The sequence below is a fragment of the Triturus cristatus genome, chromosome 3_1 (genome assembly GCF_964204655.1).
Source record: "Triturus cristatus chromosome 3_1, aTriCri1.1, whole genome shotgun sequence".
Taxonomy (NCBI): Eukaryota; Metazoa; Chordata; class Amphibia; order Caudata; family Salamandridae; genus Triturus; species Triturus cristatus.
In genome coordinates this window covers 1,110,046,509-1,110,065,835 of record NC_140583.1, presented here as the reverse complement: position 1 = coordinate 1,110,065,835, position 19,327 = coordinate 1,110,046,509, and the positions used below count along the sequence as shown (strand labels likewise).

The following is a 19,327-nucleotide window of genomic DNA, read 5'->3' as shown; positions in this document are numbered from 1 at the left end:
TCAGGCCAACTTCTCACAGGCACCTTACATGGACCTCATCCCAGAGGACAATAGAGAGAAGGCGAAAAAGATCCTTCAGGAAGGAGAATGGGCTTCGGCTGAAGTCATTGACTGTGCGATGGATATCGCGACCACAGCCTTCCGGTCGCTTGGAGGAGCTGCGGTGCTACGGCGTCAGGGGTGGTTAAGGGCGGCTTCAAGGTATCGAAAAAGATACGGATACTGCGAAAGCCCTAGGTTCGCTACAATACCGTAATGTGCCCTTATGGGGTGCCAGGCCAATCATCCTATAGACGGGGTTACCAGCAAGGGAGATACCCCTCTTATTCCTCATCGTCACAACCATACCGACAGCAATATGGTCAAAAACAATTCGGGACCTATACAAAGTCTGCTCCTAGAGGACAAGGGGGTCGTCAAGGAAAGGACAATGGCAGAAGACAATGACAACCTCCTGGATCCGGCTACATGTATTTCTTCCCCTTCACAAGTTCCCCTGGGTGGAAGAGTTGCTTCCCATCTGCATCATTGGCAGAAAATAACGATGGACAGATGGGTCCTCAATATAATACAATTCGGACACACTTTAGAATTTCTTCAATTCCCTCCTTGCACACCACCGATAAGTCAAGAGATCAAACATCTATCTCAGATACGTCGGGAGATTCGGACACTGCTCCGAAAGGGAGCAATAGAACCGGTGCCGATCTCCCGAAAAGAAAAAGGGTTTTACTCCTGTTTCTTCCTAGTCCGGAAGAATGCTCTCCAATGGCGTCCTATTCTAGACCTCAGGTCGCTGAATACTTATCTAGAAAAGCAGTCTTTCCGGATGGTGACCCTCTAAAATATTCTGCTGCTCTTAAACCCAGGGGATCATATGACCACTCTAGACTTAAAGGATGCATATTTTCACATCCCCATTCATCCTTCCCACAGTATCTTCGGTTTCCTGTAGCCGGAGACCCATTACCAGTTCAAAGTACTACTGTTTGGCCTCAAATCAGCCCGAGAGTTTTTACAAAGTGTCTGGCGCCAGTGGCAGCTTTTCTCAGAAAGCTAAGACACCAGGTATTTCCATACCTGGGTGACTGGTTGATAAAAGCACCATCAGAAACTTAAGCCCAGGTGTCAACTACGGCATGCATACAATTATTTGCCGAACTGGGGCTGGTTCTGAATATAGAGCAATCATCCCTTCAACCTTCAAGGAAAATCATGTTCCTGGGAGCGATTCTGGACACCTCTGTAAGCAAGACATTTCCCTCCACAGAGAGGCAACTGGGTCTCATGATGCTTGCCAAGAATTTCACAAGAGAAAAGTGTCTTTCAGTACGCATGTACAAGTCGCTACTAGGGACAATGTCCTCTTGCATACCTCTGATTCCTTTATGCCAACTAAAGATGCTTCCATTACACGAGGAACTGGACTGGCAATGGCACCAGGCAGAGGGATCCTTCTGATGGATACATCTGCCAGTGAATATCCCCTGCGCCAGCAACATTCGGAGACATTTGTAGCAGTCCACGCCAATGAGGTCGAAGACGACGTCACAGAGACACGGCTCCGCTCGCGACTCCTGCTGACGTCACCGGCTCCATAAGAAGACCTCGTCGGCGTGATGACGTCCGTTCCCTTTTTTCCGCGCCATCGACGCCAAGTGATTTCGGGAATCTCTCTCTCTAGCTATACTGGTTACTTTGTTTTCTGCTGGTTTCTCTTTGTCTTCTTCTGCAGGGATGTCGACGAAGAAGTCTGGATTTAAACCCTGTCGTGAATGTGGGAAACACATGTCCATAACGGATGCGCATGACGACTGCGTGTGGTGCCTGTCATCGGACCATTGTGTCGAAGGGTGTTCTTGCTGCCGCAAGATGAGTTCCAAGGCTCTTAAGGAGAGGGAAGCAAAGCTTTTCATCGCGGAAAATCGAGGTCGGCGTCGAAGTCGACTTCGGGGCATGCTTCCAAATCCAGGAAGCACAAGAAGAAGAGGAGGAATTCATCTCGACATCACTTGGATAAGGATGCGGCTCCGAGATCGACATCGCCCTCCCAACGCCGTAAGGACTTTGTGTCTTCCTCACCCGTTCCGGATTCACCTGTTGGCCTGTCGTCACCTGTGGCTTCACCGGAACATTCTCTGGCCCCGGCTCCATCTCCGACGCCGGCTCCTTCTGTGGCTTCGTCCCCGGTTCCGTGTGAGGAGCCTACAGCCCCGGGTTATCCGTCGGCGCCGGTCAGCCCGAGTCCGGTGATGCCTGAGCAATTTCCTGCGTTCCCAGGACCAGGTCAGGACCCCACGCATTATCTTAATGCGATGTATGGAGTATACTCCAGAGCCATGTACCCCTCTGGTGCACCTTTTGGGTCCTATGGCCTTCAGTTTGGGAGTTCCTCAAGCCTATCCTCAGGCTCCCTTCATGCCATTTTTTCCGGCGACGCCGTCTTGGCATCTACCGGCGCCAAGGACATCGACGCTGTTCCCTTCTTGACCGGCGCCGACTGGACCTCGTTCGACGCCTGCTGCCCCTTTGGATCCACGTTCGACGCCGGCTCCGGCGCCGTTGGATTCGATCACGTCTAGGTCTAGGAGGGAGGCTCAGAGGGTGCTGGATGAGCAAAGATACCTGATGGAGGAGGTAGAAGAAGGGGGACTCATGGAATCGGACAATGTTTTTGAGGAGTTGAAGGAGGCTAGTGGCCTGGACTTGTCACCTGAATGGGAGATTACTCCTCCTTCTGATGCCCCTTCAAAAGATGTGGCTCCACACCATGCTGTCATAAGAAAAGCAGCTGAACTTTTAGATCTGCAGTTGCCTTCTGTCGAGTTCAAACCGAACATCTTAATGGTAGTTCTGCACTCTCCTGCTGTTTCTGAGCCTCTGCTCCCTTTTAACGACGCCATCATAGAGCCTGTGATGGAGGTGTGGCGGAAGCCCTTTTCTGCTCCGGCAGTTTCCAAAGTCATTGCCAGGAGGTATAGGGCAGTTCCGGGGGACCCAGAATTTTTAATATCTCACCCGTCTCCTGAGAGTCTGGTTGTTCGGGCTGCATGTTCAAGAAAATCTTCGGGTTCGTTTCCCCAGGTCCCGAGTGACAGGGAAGCAAAAAAACTGGATCAGTTGGCCAAGAAGGTCTTTTCTTCGGTCAGCAGGCTCTTAAATCAACGTATGCCACCTCTCTCTTGGGACGTTATATACATGCTCTCATGGACTCAGCTAAACAGCTAGCCCCAAAGCTATCAGAGGAGGATAGGGTTGGTTATAATGAGATCCTTTTGGATGCCCAGGCGGCAGCGCGTCAGGTGATCCAGAGTGGATTGGACACAGCTGACTCGGTAGCAAGAGTCATGGTATCTTCTGTTGCCACTAGGAGGAGTGCGTGGCTTAAGTCATCGGAATTTTCCCCTGATGTCCAGTCAACGCTCTTGGACTTGCCTTTTGATGGCGCTGGTCTTTTTGGCAAGAAAGCGGATGCTGCGCTGGAAAGATTTAAGGAGAGTAAGGCCACGGCTAAATCTTTGGGCCTTCAAACTCAGCCAAGAGGCTCATTCAAGAGGTACAGGGGCTTCGGAAGGTCTACCTTTCGTACATACAGACAGCCACAGCAGCAGCAGCAAAGCACTCTGTATAAGGGATACAGAGGCAGAATCAGGGGTCGCACTCGTGGCAGACAGCTCTCCTCCTCCTCCTCCTCCTCCTCCTCCTCCTCTTCCTCAGCCCCTCCCACCACTGCAAAGCAGCCCTAGATCCGCCATTCTGGATCATGTTGGTCCTGTGGGGGCCGGCTTACTCATTTTCTACAAGATTGGGAATTGGGTACTACAGACCTTTGGGTTCTAGATCCTGTAGAGAATGGGTACGCCCTTCCCTTTCGGGAATTCCTTCCAAATTACCCTACTTGTCAAGGGGCTTGCTCAGAGGACCACCGTCTTCTCCTACAGGAGGAAGTCCTGACATTACTAAAAAAAAAGGTGCGATAGAGGTGGTTCCAGAGCAGGAGAGGGGTCAGGGATGCTACTCCCGGTATTTCCTGATTCCGAAAAAGGACAGCAGTTTGCGTCCAATATTGGACCTCAGGATCTTGAATCTTTATCTGAAGCAAGAGAAGTTCAAGATGCTCACCCTTGCAAAGGTTCTTCAAACGCTGAATCAGGAGGACTGGATGGTGTCGATCGACTTGCAGGATGCGTATTTCCACATCCCCATCCTGAAGTCACACAGGAAGTATCTCCGGTTTACGGTAGGGTGGCAACATTATCAGTTTGCTGTCCTTCCGTTTGGTCTTACTACTGCATCTCGAGTCTTCACGAAGGTGATGGCAGTGGTGGCAGCCCATCTCAGAAGGTCGGGGATTTCAGTTTTCCCCTATCTGGACGACTGGCTGATCAAAGCAGAGTCGTCAGGGAAGGTGCTTCATCATCTGCAGGTTACGACTGGGTTTTTCGATAAATGTACCCAAATCTCACCTGGTGCCCTCTCAGCGCAACCTGTTCATAGGGGCGGTACTGGACACTGTGTGTCGGGCATTCCCACCTCCGCAAAGGATTCTCGACATACAGGAATTTATTCCTTTGTTTTACGATGGAGCGGTCGTTCTATTCCTGAAGGTCTTTTGCCTGCTCGGTCTGTTTGCTTCCTGTATTCTGTTGGTCAACCATGCACGCTTGCACATGAGGGCGCTCCAGTGGTGCCTCCACAAGCAGTGGTATCAACACAAAGGAGATCTCGTGGAGTCTGTGAGGATCTCCAGAGAAGCTGCGGCGGGTCTGTCTTGGTGGAGCGTGGAGGGCAATCTGTCTCGAGAAAAGCCCTTCCATCTACCTCCATCGGTGGCCACAATGATAACGGATACATCCACTTTAGGGTGGGATGCGCATCTGGGGGATCTGGATATCAAGGGTCTTTGGTCTCCAGAGGAAAGGTTGCTTCACATCAACCTTCTGGAATTGCGGGTGATTCGTTTGGCACTCAAGGCCTTCCTCCCTTCCCTTCGCAGTCAGTCGGTTCAAGTCCTGACGGACAACACTACCTCGATGTAGTATGTCAACAAGCAGGGAGGAGTGGGGTCTCTGCAGAGAGGCTCTGCGTCTCTAGTCCTGGGCTCAGGATCATCAGATTTGTCTGATGGCAAATCATCTGGCCGGGGTTCTGAACGTACGTGCAGACACTGAGTCGGCAGTTCTCCGCCGACCACGAGTGGAGGCTTCATCCAGAGGTAGTTCGCCACGTTTTCCGGATGTGGGGGACCCCTCGGGTGGACCTGTTTGCCACTCACGAGAACGCTCACTTCCCGTCATTCTGCAGTCTCCAGTATCCGATGCAGGGAGCATTGGGGGACGCGTTTTAGTTGAGATGGGACTCACATCACCTTTACGCGTTTCCTCCCATACCCTTGATTCCTCGGGTTCTGAGGAAGATTCGCCAAGACCGGGCCCAAGTCATATTGATTGTCCCGGATTGGCCAAGAAGGGTGTGGTACACGGATCTTCTCCACCTCTCATCGTGCCCTCCGCTCCGTCTCCCTCTCAGGGCAGACCTCCTCTCGCAGTCGGTGGGGCAGGTTCTACACCCCCACCTCCAGAGCTTCATGCCTGGAGATTGAACGGGGCAACCTGAATTCTTTTTCTCTCCCGCCAGATGTGGTAGATGTAATTTTGTCTGCCAGACGTCATTCCACCAAATCTATCTATTCCTGTAGATGGTCTAAATTTCTCCTCTGGTGTGAAGAGAAGTCAATTGATCCTTTGAGGGCTCGTTTATCTGACATTCTGCAGTTTGCCCTTTCTCTTGCTCAGGAAGGCTTTGCTGTGGCCACTGTAAAGGGATACTTATCGGCTTTGTTGGCTTTCCTTTGCTTGCCGGATCAGCCGTCTTTGTTCAAATCGCCTATTGTTTTGCGATTTCTGAAAGGCCTTACAAACAGGTTTCCTCCTACTCCTTTTATTGTGCCTCAATGGGACTTAAACCTTGTCTTAACTTATCTTATGGGTTCTCCCTTCGAGCCCTTACACAAGTGTCCCTTGAGACTGTTGTCTTTCAAGATGTTTTTTCTCATTGCGATCACCTCGGCAAGGAGGGTAAGTGAGCATCAAGCTCTGAGTTCAAGACCCCTGTTCTTGACCATTCATGCTGAAAGGATGGTACTCTGGACCAGGGCTGCTTTTCTGCCTGAGGTAGAAACTACTTTCCATCTGGGGCAGTCCATTACCCTCCCTACCTTCTATCCTCCCCCCTCACCCTTCCAAGGAGGAGGAGAGACTTCACCGCTTGGACCCTAAGAGGGCGGTGAGCTTCTACCTTGACAGGACAAAAGACTTTCGAGTTGATGACCAGCTCTTCTTGGGCTTTGTTGGGTGCAGGAAAGGCAGAGCGGTGCACAAGCGCACCCTTTCCAGATGGATTGTCTTGTGTATCAAGATATGCTACTCTTTGGCTGGTAAGGAACCTCCAGAGGGTTTAAGGGCTCATTCTACTAGAGCTAAGTCGTCCACTTCTGCTTTGTCTAGAGGTGTTCCTGTGGAGCACATTTGTAGGGCGGCAACTTGGGCCTCCCACCACACTTTCGCTAAGCATTACTGCTTGGATTCCGAGGTGAGGAGGGACGGACACTTTGCTCGTTCCAACCTTCAGGACTTTCTGGTATAGAAGGGTGGACACCCTCCTCCGGGATTGGGACTGCTGTGGGAATCTTTTCACAAGGTGAGAAATCCACTGGCAGATGTATCCATCAGAAGAACAAGTTACTTACCTTCGGTAACGCTTTTTCTGGTGGATACAGTATCTGCCTGTGGATTCCTCACTGACCCACCCGCCTCCCCGTTGTCCACCCTTGTATACCTACAATTCTGTAATGTTTTTTCAAAATGTATTGTTACTGTCAAAAGCATTGTGTTATTTCTTTTGCCTTCCTATTTATTCTCCACACTGTGTGTGTTGATTTGTATATTATGTACTGTGTATACTGTGTATATATTGCTGTCAGTCCGTCCGTGTGCCTCAAAGGCTCGGAAAAAAGGGCGGAACTGACGTCATCACGCCGACCAGGTCTTCTTATGGAGCCGGTGACTTCAGCAGGAGTCGCGAGCGGAGCCGTGTCTCTGTGACGTCGTCTTCGACCTCATCGGCATGGACTGTTACAAAAGTTTCCGAATGTTGCTGGCGCAGGGGATATTCACAAGGTGAGGAATCCACAGACAGATACTGTATCCACCAGAAAAAGCGTTATCGAAGGTAAGTAACTTGTTCTTAGAGGACAAGGCGAAGATCACGCCGGCTATGGGGCAAGCACTAACATAGTGGACCCACAAAAGGAACATTTCGGTGGGCCTTTACCTCCTGGCGTGCTGACGTCAGTTTCCTTCTTTTCCGCGTGCAATGCGGATCCGGAGTGTGCGGTTCCTCTGGTCTGTTTTCAGGCCCTTTTTCGACGCTTCGCTTCTGGAACAGTGTGCAATGCCCTCGGGCTTTAAATCCTGTACTTCCTGTTTACGGCAAATGTCCGAGACAGACCCGCATCTTAATTGTATGTGGTGTCTGGACGAGCACCACAACTCCACGGACTGCGAAGCCTGCCAACACCTTAAGCCGAAGTCCCGGGTAGAGTGCCGGATGAAGCTTCTTTCGGCACGACTGTCCCGGTCGCAGTCATTTCGTCCCACGACTTCTTTGATGCAGTTTCGCCGTTGATTGCCCTCTGGGGCCCGAGGCTGTCGTTCACCACGTCTTGGTAATTTGAGCCGCAGGTCGCCGAGGTCCTCGACCTCCCTTTCATCTGTTGTCGGGGGCACTGGTTCCCGGACTATTCCAGACGTGCGCCCCCAACAGTCGCCCCCCTCTAGCCACCCTATCCGGGTGTGGGGCGACTCGGGCCCAAATGGAGGCTTATGCCACGGCTTTGCAGGCCTCCCTTGGGTCCTCTCCCTTCCCTGGGGGGTCCTCGGGCCTCTACTATCTGTGGGATCCCCAACTGACCTGCCGGTGGGTTCGCCCCCGGCGTCTCACGAGCCTTTGCCCTTCAGGGATGTCAGAGATGTGATATTGTCAGGGTGCGGCCCGGCTGGGTCCCCCTCTACGATCCCTATGGCGTCGTCATGGTGCGGCCCGGCTGGGTCCCCCTCTATGGCCCATTGCACCCTGCTGCACCGCAGGTACTTGCTAGTGCTCAAAGCGTCGCTATGTGCACACCTCGGCCTTCTGGGCAGGCGGCTGCCAGTCCGCAGCCCGAGACGCGCCGTAGACTCGCCTCCGCTTCTTTTTTCATAGTCGGATCCCGTTGCTGTTGAGGCTGAGGCGGCGCCAGAGGTTTGCATCCTCACTGTCTTGGGAGGGTTAGCTTACAGCCCTCACCTACTGATGAGCTACTATCCCCTCCTTGGAGGGCTACCGAGGCTAGTGCGACGTTTCTCAGAGTGGTCTCTTTGGCCACTCGGATTTTGAACATGCAACCCCCTTCGGCGCCCTTGTCTGTGGACCCTTTACTTGATGTCCTTCAACATGGGTCAGGGAATGTGGAGCCGCTTCTGCCCTTTGAAGCTTCTTTTTATGATGCCCTTAACATCTATTCCAGGCCGATGGGAAAGGCAAAAGAATCACCGACTTTTAATGAACTCTCGAACTTTTTATCTGAACCGTCGACTGATTCATATTATGTGGTGGGTGGGGATTTTAATTCTCACTTTGAGCCACTCCCCGGCCTTCAGGAAGGGTTTTTATCAGATGAAGAAGCTAGGTGGGCAGTACCAGGGGTTGATGTTCCATCTCCGAAAGCTTGGACCCCATTAGCGTTGCAAATCACTGCCCTTACCTTAAGGTATGGACTTAGAGCGTGTAATGGGAGAGTTAAATCGGACACACCAGGCAAAAATACCTACAACCGCTGGGGAAGAGAGTCACACTTGGACTACATTCTGGTCCAACTAGCGAGGTGGTCAACTGTACAGGATTTTAGGGTAATAGATAGGTTGGATAGTGACCATAATGCCCTCGAGTTAGATCTTGTTCATCCAGCACCTCAGGGCTTAGTGACCCAGGAAGAAGGGAACCACCCCACGCTCCTTATAGACAACAGTAGGAGAAGAATTAGGTGGGAGCATCTGGTCACAAAAAAGGACAAACTCCCACTGCTCTATGCAGAGATTACCCCTATCCTGGAAATTGTTGGGGACCTTGATAGTGTAGCAAGGAAAATAGACATAAGGAGCAAATTGTCTGATGCCCACAAGGAACTTATAAAAGTTGCGGCACCCCACTTCACATGTAAGGTACGAAAGCCAAGAGAGAGGTGCCAAGGCAAAACCCAATGGTACAATGTGGCCTGTAGACGGGCCAAAACAGAACTCCTCGGAGTAATAAAGGAGGGCAAAGGAGGGGAACGCCTTAAGCAATATAGGCAAGCCTATAAGAAACTTCTCGCCCAGGCTAAAATAGAATGGGAGGAAAACCAGTGGGAAGAACTCACTAAGGCCCTAGCAGTGCAAGATCAACGCCTGTTCTGGAGAATGGTGAACGGGGGATCAGGGAGTTTACATTCGGCAGTGGAGCCTAACATAGCTCCTGGAGTGTGGCAGGCCCACTTCCAGTCCTTATACAGTGCTGAGCCCGGAGAACTTCCTGTGTCAATTGAACCAGAAAGGCAGGGCTCTCAGGTGGACCAAATAACAATGAGTGAGGTCACTGCTGCCATTTCAGGCCTGGCTTCGGGGAAGGCCCCTGGGCTGGATGGGCTACCGGGAGACCTGTACAAGCAGGAGCCCACCGTCTGGGCGCCCTACCTCGCTGCTCTTTTTAATGGTATCCTCGGTGGGATGGAAATCCCTAGTACTTGGCTGGGGGCTGAGGTGGTCCCGATTTTCAAAAAGGGATCCCCCCTCCTCCCAGCCAACTACAGACCGATCAACCTGATAGATGTAGCGCAGAAGTTGTTCGGCAGGGTTCTCCTGAATAGGCTTCAGGAATGGATCGAGGAGGCAGGCGCCCTCAGTCCATACCAGGCAGGCTTTAGGAAAGGGGTATCGACTGTGGACCAGGTCTTTAGATTGAACCTGGTGTACTGGAAGACAGTGAGGTTCGAGGGTGGCAGTTTGTACACGATTTTCGTGGACCTACGAGCCGCCTTCGACCTCGTGCCCAGGGGAAAACTCTGGGTCATTCTGGCAGGGATGGGCGTACCACCAGACATCTTATTGACCTTGCAGAGGCTGCACCATAACAATTATGCCCAGGTGAGGTGTGGGAGGTCGGGGGAGCTGACTGACAGATTCCCCGTGGGCAGAGGGGTAAGACAGGGCTGTGTGCTGGCGCCGACCCTGTTTTGCCTCTTTGTCAACGGGGTAGTCGCTCATCTGAACGCCACCGACTACACAGATGCCCCCAAACTAGATGGCAACAGTGTGCCCGCAATAATGTTTGCGGACGACACACTGTTGGTATCTAAAACTCCCATGGGCATCCAAAGGATACTTGATGCCTTTGTGGCCTTCTGTCAGGACAGAGGACTGGAAATCAATGCCACAAAAACCAAATATATGGTATTGAATCCAAGCCCCAAACAGCGCCCGAATCCCCTGCTGGGAGCAGCACGGCTGGAAAGAGTAGCCACGTTTGAATATCTCGGCGTGACACTCAACGAAAATATGACCTGGGGGACCCATCAAACCAGGGCTAACCTTAAACTAGTACAAATTACCGGGGGTATCTCCCGGATGATGACCGGTTCGACCTATCGCCCATTGGGGGCCCTAATTCAGATATATAAAGCACAGGCCAGGGGGGCGATCCTGTATGGGGCTGAACTGTGGGGCCATACCCCATGTCGGAATCTGTCATCCACGGAAAACAGATTCATAAGACAAATTACCGCACTTCCTTCTAGCACCCCACTTCTCCCTTTGAGGCTTGATCTAGGGCTACGGCCTCTCGCCGACGAGATAAGTCTAAGACCCATTGCCTTCTGGCGCAGGCTTTGGAGCAGCGACGATCTCGCCGACTATAGGGCGGAACTGGTCGAACTATTAAAACACCCCAAGGCGCTCAGTATCCCCTGGGTCCAAAATATCCAGTCAACCTGCACAGATCTGGGGCTCCCCGAACTGTGGACTAAACCAGCAGATACAGCACCTAGAATCTCTAAGAGATTTTTGGCGAATCTGTATCATGAACACAAAAGGGTAAGGGCTTTAGCTACCCAGACAGAGGGGTCCCTTTCCTCTAAATTCCTGCAAAATAAGGATCTCTATGCACTTGAAAAGGCTTTTGATCCCATATATCCCGTACTCACTAGAAAGTTATTTCTCCAGTGGAGATACGGTACATTGCCTTTGCGCTCCTTTTCTAGCACCTGGTCGCAAGTCCCTTCCACTAAGTATTGCCCCCTTTGCGCTGACAAAGAGGAAAATGACTTACATGTGATCTTTTTCTGCCCAGCATATAAGGCAGCCAGAAAGTACTGGCTGCTGCCTCTGATTAAGAACTTGGGTGGCAGGGAATATATACCTATGTACAGGATTTTAAAATGTGATGTTTCCGGCCCAATCGTTTTTGCGCTTGCCAAATTTTTTACAAATGTATGGCATACGCGTAATCGTCTTTTAAAAAATGCTGGGTAGTCTGTAGATTGCTCTATTTTTAACATTGTTAATAATGTTTGAAGTGGATTTTTAAATCACGCACTGATGTTTTATCAAATGTGACAGAATTTTTGTGATTTTAATGTATGTGTATCTTTTATGACCAAATGGTCGAAATAAAGATTGGAAAAATGAAAAATGAAAATGATGCCCTTTTGGGTACCTGGGTTCGGCGTGCATCCGGTGACCCGGTGGCTCGTTCGGTCTTGCACCGCCACCGGCCTGCTCCACATGATCCGCTTATTTGTACATCCCGACGTGCAAGGGTTTGTTTTGCAAACTGCCTTCCCTTCCTTGCCCCAGCTATTGCTTCCTCCCTCCTGGGAGTCCAGATGGCTTGATTCATGGGGTCGGAACATCTTTGCCTCCACTAGTGCTGCACCACGGTCACTAAATACAGTAAGTGTCCTGGCTCGGGCTACTTCTGCCCTGTGGGACTCTGCAGAGTCTTTGTTCTCTACCAGCACTGAAGGCGCTCGTGTTGACCTACTTCATCTTCTCCGGGATGGCCGTGACCTTGCTTAGTTTACAGTCTGCTCCGCCTTGGTTACTGCTGATTCCTTGGGCTGGGCTATGGCTGCTTCAGTCGCCCTGCGTCGCCATGCTTGGTTACAGGATAGCGTCTTCCCAGAAAATATACGGGAGAGTCTTGTTGATTTACTCTTTGATGGGGTTTTATTGTTTGATGCACACGCCGACTCGGCTGTTCATCGCCTCCTTGCGGGCTTTTGCCCCTCCCCCCCCCCCCTTAAGCCTGTGTTCCTCAGCCGTTTTGTTCTGGGGTGGTACCTTTTCATTTAGCATCCTTTTAATGCGTTATGTGTTTTAGGCTGATCGTAAGCCTCAGGTCTTCCTTTTGCATGGTTGGAGGTGATTACCCTTTCATTTCTTTTCCTTTGGATGCATTATGCGTTTTAGACTGGCGGTTAACCTGCTGTGGCAGTGTTCCACAGATTATTTCTTTGACTGTGGCTCGCCCTTATAAACGTGTTCCCCGTTAGGGGCGTACATACTTGGTGTGGGGTACTTGTTTGTTATTATATAGCTCTGTTATGTCAACTGGGCCTATGAGTTCCTTTGACCTCTAGGCGTCTTCTGGTGTTCTTCTTTGCCGTTGTACAGTGCTCAATGTTGTGCCTTGGCGTCATCTTTACGTCATTGGTCATCTTGCTTCATTCTCCTTCTTCTGAGGTTTTTGGGGTGTTCATCACGCTTTAACGGCAGCTTCCGTCTGCCATTGCGGTACCAGTTGTGTTCCTCTACAACGATGTTGCATAGTCGTGGCTAGTTTACCTGTTGTTGCTATATATTTCTAAAATTAGGTATATATATATATATATATATCAGTTCCATGGGTACTCTTCTTCCTACTCTCCAACTCTCTAGTCCGAAGTCTCCATGTTACAGGGACTTTTCCGGTGATGCATGCGGCATTACCAGTAAGGCCCCATTTTGTGTTCCGCTTGCTGGGTTGGTTCCCTGGGTTTACGCTGCTCCCTTCGTGTTCAGTTACTGAATGATTCGCTCTTCTGGACAAGGGTTACTTTCCTTCCAGTCGGAGGGTGTGGTCTGAAATCCTGCGATTATTCCTCAGTTTCTGCACCTTAGTACTTGGTGCCTTTGCTGCACCTTCCTTTGGCTGTGCTATATTGTATCAGCTGGGCATGCGGGACGGCTCTTCTAAGGTCTGTCGTCCTAGTTCTCCACCTTGCATATCTGGATTTCGTGTGTTGGTTCTCACATTGGTCTTCCGAGGCCTGGTCGAGCAGCCTTATGCTTATTTTAACTACGCCACCTTATGGTCTCTGTAGCTGTTCGCTCTGCGCATGTTTCTGTGGTGGCCAGCATCAGTGTGCTTAAGATTGGTACTGTTCGCCCCTGTTCCCCCTTTTGGAACTGGGTGTGCACTTGGCGTGTTTGTTGACTCCGCCTGCAATTCGAAAAACATTGCTAAATTCTATCTTTTGACCTTTGGTTCTTGGCTGTAGCCTCTCTGGCCTGCCTTCCGTGGGCTAGCCTGGTAGGCTCTGGTTGCATCTCTTCATGTTTCTTCTCAACCTTTGGTCGGTGTTCACATTGTGCGCGATTATGCTGAGTGGTCCTTCTTCCTCTCTCTCTCTTCCTTTTGTTCTGGTATATGGCTGGTGCAGTTTCTACCTCTCATGCTTATACAGGTATGGTGTAGCACTGTTATGGCATCGGTGTGACTCCTACCGTCCTCTCTCCATTATTAATATTGACGCCAGCAGGCTCCAACCCCTCATTCCTAATCTGGTCCTTCCGGATCCGTCTGGCTTTGTCCCTGCCCGGTCAACGGTGCATAACTTACGCACTATTTTGAGGCTGACTTTCAGGCGGTTGCTGTGCTGCTCGACGCAGCAAAAGCATTTGACTACCTGCTATGCGTATGGGGCTGCCACCCATTTTCTGCAGTGGATACAGTTATTCTATGAGGCACCTGCGGCGCGTGTGCGGGTCTATGTCTGGGTTTCGGATGCTTTTTCTATTATGCGTGGCACGCGGCAGGGCTACCCCCTGTCGCCGATGCTTTTCGCGCTTGCGTTGGAGCCACTGGCCTGTAAGCTTCGCCAGCGCCATGCGCAGGCAGCATTACGTTTCAGACAGCGGCCATTGGTGATCTCGTTGTACGCCGATGATATGCTTCTGTACGTTCAAGACCCTACAACGTTTCTCCCAGAATTGCTACATGAATGTTACATTTGAGCGCTATTCAGGGCTTGGCATTAACTGGGCGAAATCAACGGTGTTTCCGTTGACTGCCGGTACGCAGAGAGTGGATCTGGATTTCCCATTGACATGGTCAACTGATCCTTTGAAATACTTAAGAATCTGGTTGCATAGAGATCCAGATTTGGTGATTTCTGAGAATTATGGCCCGCGCCCTCACAAAGATTACTGATCAGGCAGCGAGATGGGCCAAACTCTCGCTTTTCTTAGCAGATCGTTTAGCTGTAATCAAGATGTCGATATTGCCCAAACTACTATATCTGTCTGTTAATATTCCCATCCGCCTTAATCTTGCCTTGTTTAACTCGCTTCAGTCAGCGCTACTGACCTTTGTGTGGATGGGCAAGAAACCTAGATGTAGTTGGGCGGTGCTGGTATTACCATTCGAGAAAGGTGGCTTTGAAGCTCCTGACATGCAGCTTTACTATCCCTGAGCGCAAGCCCAGTTTGCACATTATTGGTATTTCCCTCAGTGATTCCAACCACACGTAGCAATTTAGGCGAATGCCGTACTCCCGAAGGGCCCTTGCTGCGACTGCCTTATCTGGTGAGGGAGGTGGGCCTAGGACTGAAATCAACCCCGCACTTTGCACGGCATGGGCTTGGAAGATGCTGGCAGCACGTGCACAATTGCATTATCTTTATGCCCCAACACTACCTCTTGCTGCGCATCCAGATATCTCTGCTGCACAAGAACCGACTGCTCTGAAAGCATTAGGTGCGGCGAGAATTATACAGTTGAGTGACTTATATAAACGGGGCCAGTTCAGGTCGCTTTCTGACGTACAAAATGGAAAGGACCAGGGTTTGATGCTGGGGCTCACTTAGAGTGCAGCAGGCGATTAGAACCATCTACCCTGATTATGCTGCTGAACGCAAGACGCTGTTGGCACTGCGGACGGAGCTAGCAGGGGAGGAGCGCAGTGGTCTGATAACAAAATTGTACAATGCGTCCCTTAGGGAAATGGAACCTCTTGACTCTAATAAATGGGTGGCAGTGCTAGGGAATACCTTGTCGCTGAAGGTGTGGAGGTTCTGCTGTACCCTGACTGGCCGCTTGATGGCAAATTGTAATCTCCGCATCATCCACTTTAAATATTTGCACTAGTTATACTACACACCGATACAGCTGAAGCGTTTTGGTCTGCGGGAAGATGCCTGTTGTGTTCGGTGAGGGCAGGGAGATGTGGATTTTCTGCATCTTTCATGGAACTGGGCGGGAATATACAAATTCTGGACAAAGGTCACTAATATGCTTACGGATGTTGTATCTGAACCTGTTTTGTGTGCCCCTGATGTTTGCCTATTAGGTTGGGTGAAAAACCTTAAACCCTGCAACTGGAGACTAGAGGCTGTTTCAACCTTACTTGCTAAGAGGGAGGTGGCGCAATTCTGGGGGTGTAAAACTACCCCTACACTAAAAAAGTGGATCTGGGATTTACTCTACTGTAAAGAACAACTGGGGGTTTACATTGAGGAGCTGCCGGAGTCCTCACGCCTTAAGGATTTCTGAGCTCCTCTATCTGTGTATTTCTTAAGTATTCCTGATGTGCAATAGATAATGTATGCTGATGTTCTTGCTGTATTTAATCGTGGCCCTACTATGTCTGGTAGTTCACAATCAATCATTGATAGGTTGATCCACAGCTGGTTCAAATTCCTGTTCATTTGAGGATAATCATGGCTAATATCCTTGCTGACAGTAATTATGGGGTCTTTACTGAACTAACCTCCCAGGTTCCTAAAGCCAAGGTATTGATAGCATCTCATGTCTCCCTAAATGGGCAAAAATAAATCTCATGTGATATAGGGTAGCACAATAAAGACTAAAACCAACCGTTAACATGGGCATGTGCCAATTTTGGACGAAAACCCTCACTCACCTGAGGGTGACATGCTTCATCAGTGGGTTCCTCCAACACACGGGGACCGCAAGGTACCCCGTGTGGGCTACGACTTAACCCGAAAGGGAAGGAGCAGGAGTGCAGAAGCAAGCGTTGGATCTACCATCTCGAAATGGTAATGAGGGGCAGAGTGCAAAAATTGAAAACAGTGATGGTTAAAAACTATCTATTTAGGGGCAACAATTTTATTCCTCCTGCCTAAATGATAGTGATTAAAAAGCAAGTGAGTATAAGGTTAAATATACCCTATCTATTGATCAACATGTTTCTGCCCAAATGACATGGCTGTTCAAGGCATTTGTCAGGATCAAAAGATAGTCACTCTGCGATATCAGTGCTCAAATCATAATAAAATCGTATACTTAGCCCTCAAATTTTTGACCTTCACACGGACAATTGTTCAACGTAATTGGTCATCGGGCTCTAAAGCATACTTCGTGTGTGTCAACTCGACCAACTTCAGAGTCTTACATCTTACATCACGCCTGATATGTTGATCAACGCGTAATGCTGTTTCGAAGACTCTGCCGGGTGTGGGCAGTCATCTGGTTCATCACCATGCTTTCTGCCTACTCCCATCTTTATGCTTCTCTTAACTGCTTGTCTGGTGCTGTGCAAACTTCCACGACGTAACAATACATGGTTTTGCTATGAATAAATGTGATCACTTTTACATCCTTATTTAATCTTTTTAGCTCCGAGCATGATCCCAACATACATGTCTTTGGGTCGCAGACCACTTTTTTCACTTAACAGTTTAGCGATTGTGTCTGTTACTTTCATCCTATACTGCTTAATACTCGAGCAGTCCTAAACCATGTGGAAAAACCCATCCCCAGCTCTTTTACACCTGGGACATTTTTTCTTAATTCTTGTGTTAATCATTTTAAACTCTCTTGGTTCTGAATCAGCTTGGGGAAGCAAGTTGAACTGGATTCGTTTTCATGAAAATTTCATAGTGTATTCCTTTTCTTTGTCCCAATTCTTGTCTATCAGCTCAGAACAATATTACGTTCTCCTTTAATTCTCATAACAAGATGGTCCTGTCTGATACTTGTGCAGTGCATTCTATACGGTGGTTGCTCTTCTACAATCCAGGCCATATGTCATCACAATTTTAAGAAGGTTTTTTAGGGGGAGTTTTATATGGCGCAAACTAGAATCGAAGGTATCTGAGTGCTTTACATGAGCACCAGTTGCGTTAAAGACGGACACATTCATTTAAAAAGTTTTTTTGCTACCCTTACCACTCTCTCAAAAGCTAGAAGTTGGCCTGGATACATTTTGAATTCTTCTCTAGCTTCTTGGAAAGTAAGTATAAAATTTAGTGCATATAAATCATTTACCCAAACTGCTCTTGACCATTTACTTGTATCTATTTGTTTTGCCATCCTGCAAATTCATTAAAGGTACTATAGGAGCAGCTCTATTGGTATATACTACTTGCATTCCGATTAGTTTCAAGCAGTATTTCCAAAAATATGTCACTGCATTATCAGCACATTGAAAGACCTTCATGCATTTTCCAAAACTACCTCCGCCAATATCAATGGGCAAATTTTGTTCTGCAGGTAATCTGCCTCTAATTGTCATTTGGTCACCCGTTGTAATTGAGCTGTAATGTACTAGCTCAAAAAAAGGTGCCCCTAGCCGCCTTTTGTTTAGTGGCTGTTACACTGGCCAGTGCTAGGCTGCATTTCCTGTACCCCAATTGAAAGTCAACAGTGATTGCAATTCTTGAAGAAACCCTAGTGGGATACTTATTGGTATAATGCTGATTTAATATATCGGTCACAGTAACCATAATCTTGGACAGGCCTTCCAGTATTCGATTTTCGCTGCTCTGCCATCTCCTGTCCTATACTACCCTCCAGTCTGTCGTCTCTAGTGTGATATAGCTGAACCCCCAATATTCTGAAATGTATTCAGTGCCCATCTCGATATTGTAAGATGCTAATACGGTTGGTAGAAAACCAACAGATATTTCCGGCTTGATGTCTGATCTTCGTTTGCCTTTTGGTCTTAGACAGTTGATGAAATTATATAAAGGAATCTGCATCATTGTCCGTAATGATGTCGGATTATCAGCTCCCTTTGGATGTGACCTCCCACGTTTCATGACATATGTGATTTCGGTGAAATTTCGCCGATGTTCCCATTTCTCTTTAGTGATATTGTTTGCCATACGTTTTTGTGTGACTTAAGTACAGATGACAGTGTGTAAGAAGAAAATATGAAACTTTCCTGTAAAATTGTATTCCTAAGCTTATCTCTGCTCCCTCAACTATCCTGTTATCGGACTAGTAATTTTGTGAATTAGTTAAAGTTTTTTTTCTGAGATAAGACTAGAATATGTGTGATTCGCATTGGTGACTTCATGTGCAGCTTTCTATCCGAAGTCGTAATCACATAAACTAGAAATAAATCAGTTTGGCTGGATGTAACAGAGGTGATGAGTGCTAAAATGACCCACTGTTAATGGGCCATTTCTGAAGATACATTGTTTTAGCTTTTGAGTGCGTCTGCATGGAAAACTTGACACGTAAAGGGTAAATCAATCATTTTGTTGGAAAGGGGAGGGTTGAAATAACGCACTTTATGACTTATCCAGTCTTAGTAATGTTTACTGTGTGATATGCAGTCTTCACCTTTCCCAAAAACTGAAGCATTTCGAACTTTCTAGAAGAACAAAATTCAGCATTTTCAAAATGACACAAATCATACTCCATCTTATTTTTATGGAAACACTTTGAAGTATGTATCAGTAGACAACAGATTGAAAATAGTTCTGGTAAGATTTAAACATAAGAACTCCAAGGTTCGATTTATTTTTGCTAATCTTTCAATCTGCTGTTTGTGTTGCAGGGGCCTGTCTCCAGCGGAAGCTGAATTCAGGTATCTCAGTACAGCACGAACTTTAGAACTATATGGAGTTGAATTGCACTACGCAAGGGTAAGTTTCTATCAAAAGTAATAGGGTGCAAACATTTTCAGTCTTTTAAACTATATTTTTTAATAAAATAATCAGAATTATAAGTGTTTACCCCATCT

The 19,327-nt window shown here is 48.6% G+C and overlaps 1 protein-coding gene across 5 annotated transcripts in view; it reads left to right on the top strand.

The window, feature by feature from the left end:
- The window catches only part of PTPN4 (protein tyrosine phosphatase non-receptor type 4), a 1,082,125-nt gene that overhangs the window by 292,889 nt on the left and 769,909 nt on the right, over positions 1-19,327 (top strand). For all 5 annotated transcript variants that reach the window (XM_085645981.1, XM_085645984.1, XM_085645983.1 and 2 more), the window contains exon 9: positions 19,142-19,229. In XM_085645981.1, coding sequence (XP_085502107.1) covers positions 19,142-19,229 — 88 coding nt within the window. The remainder of the gene's footprint in view (positions 1-19,141; positions 19,230-19,327) is intronic.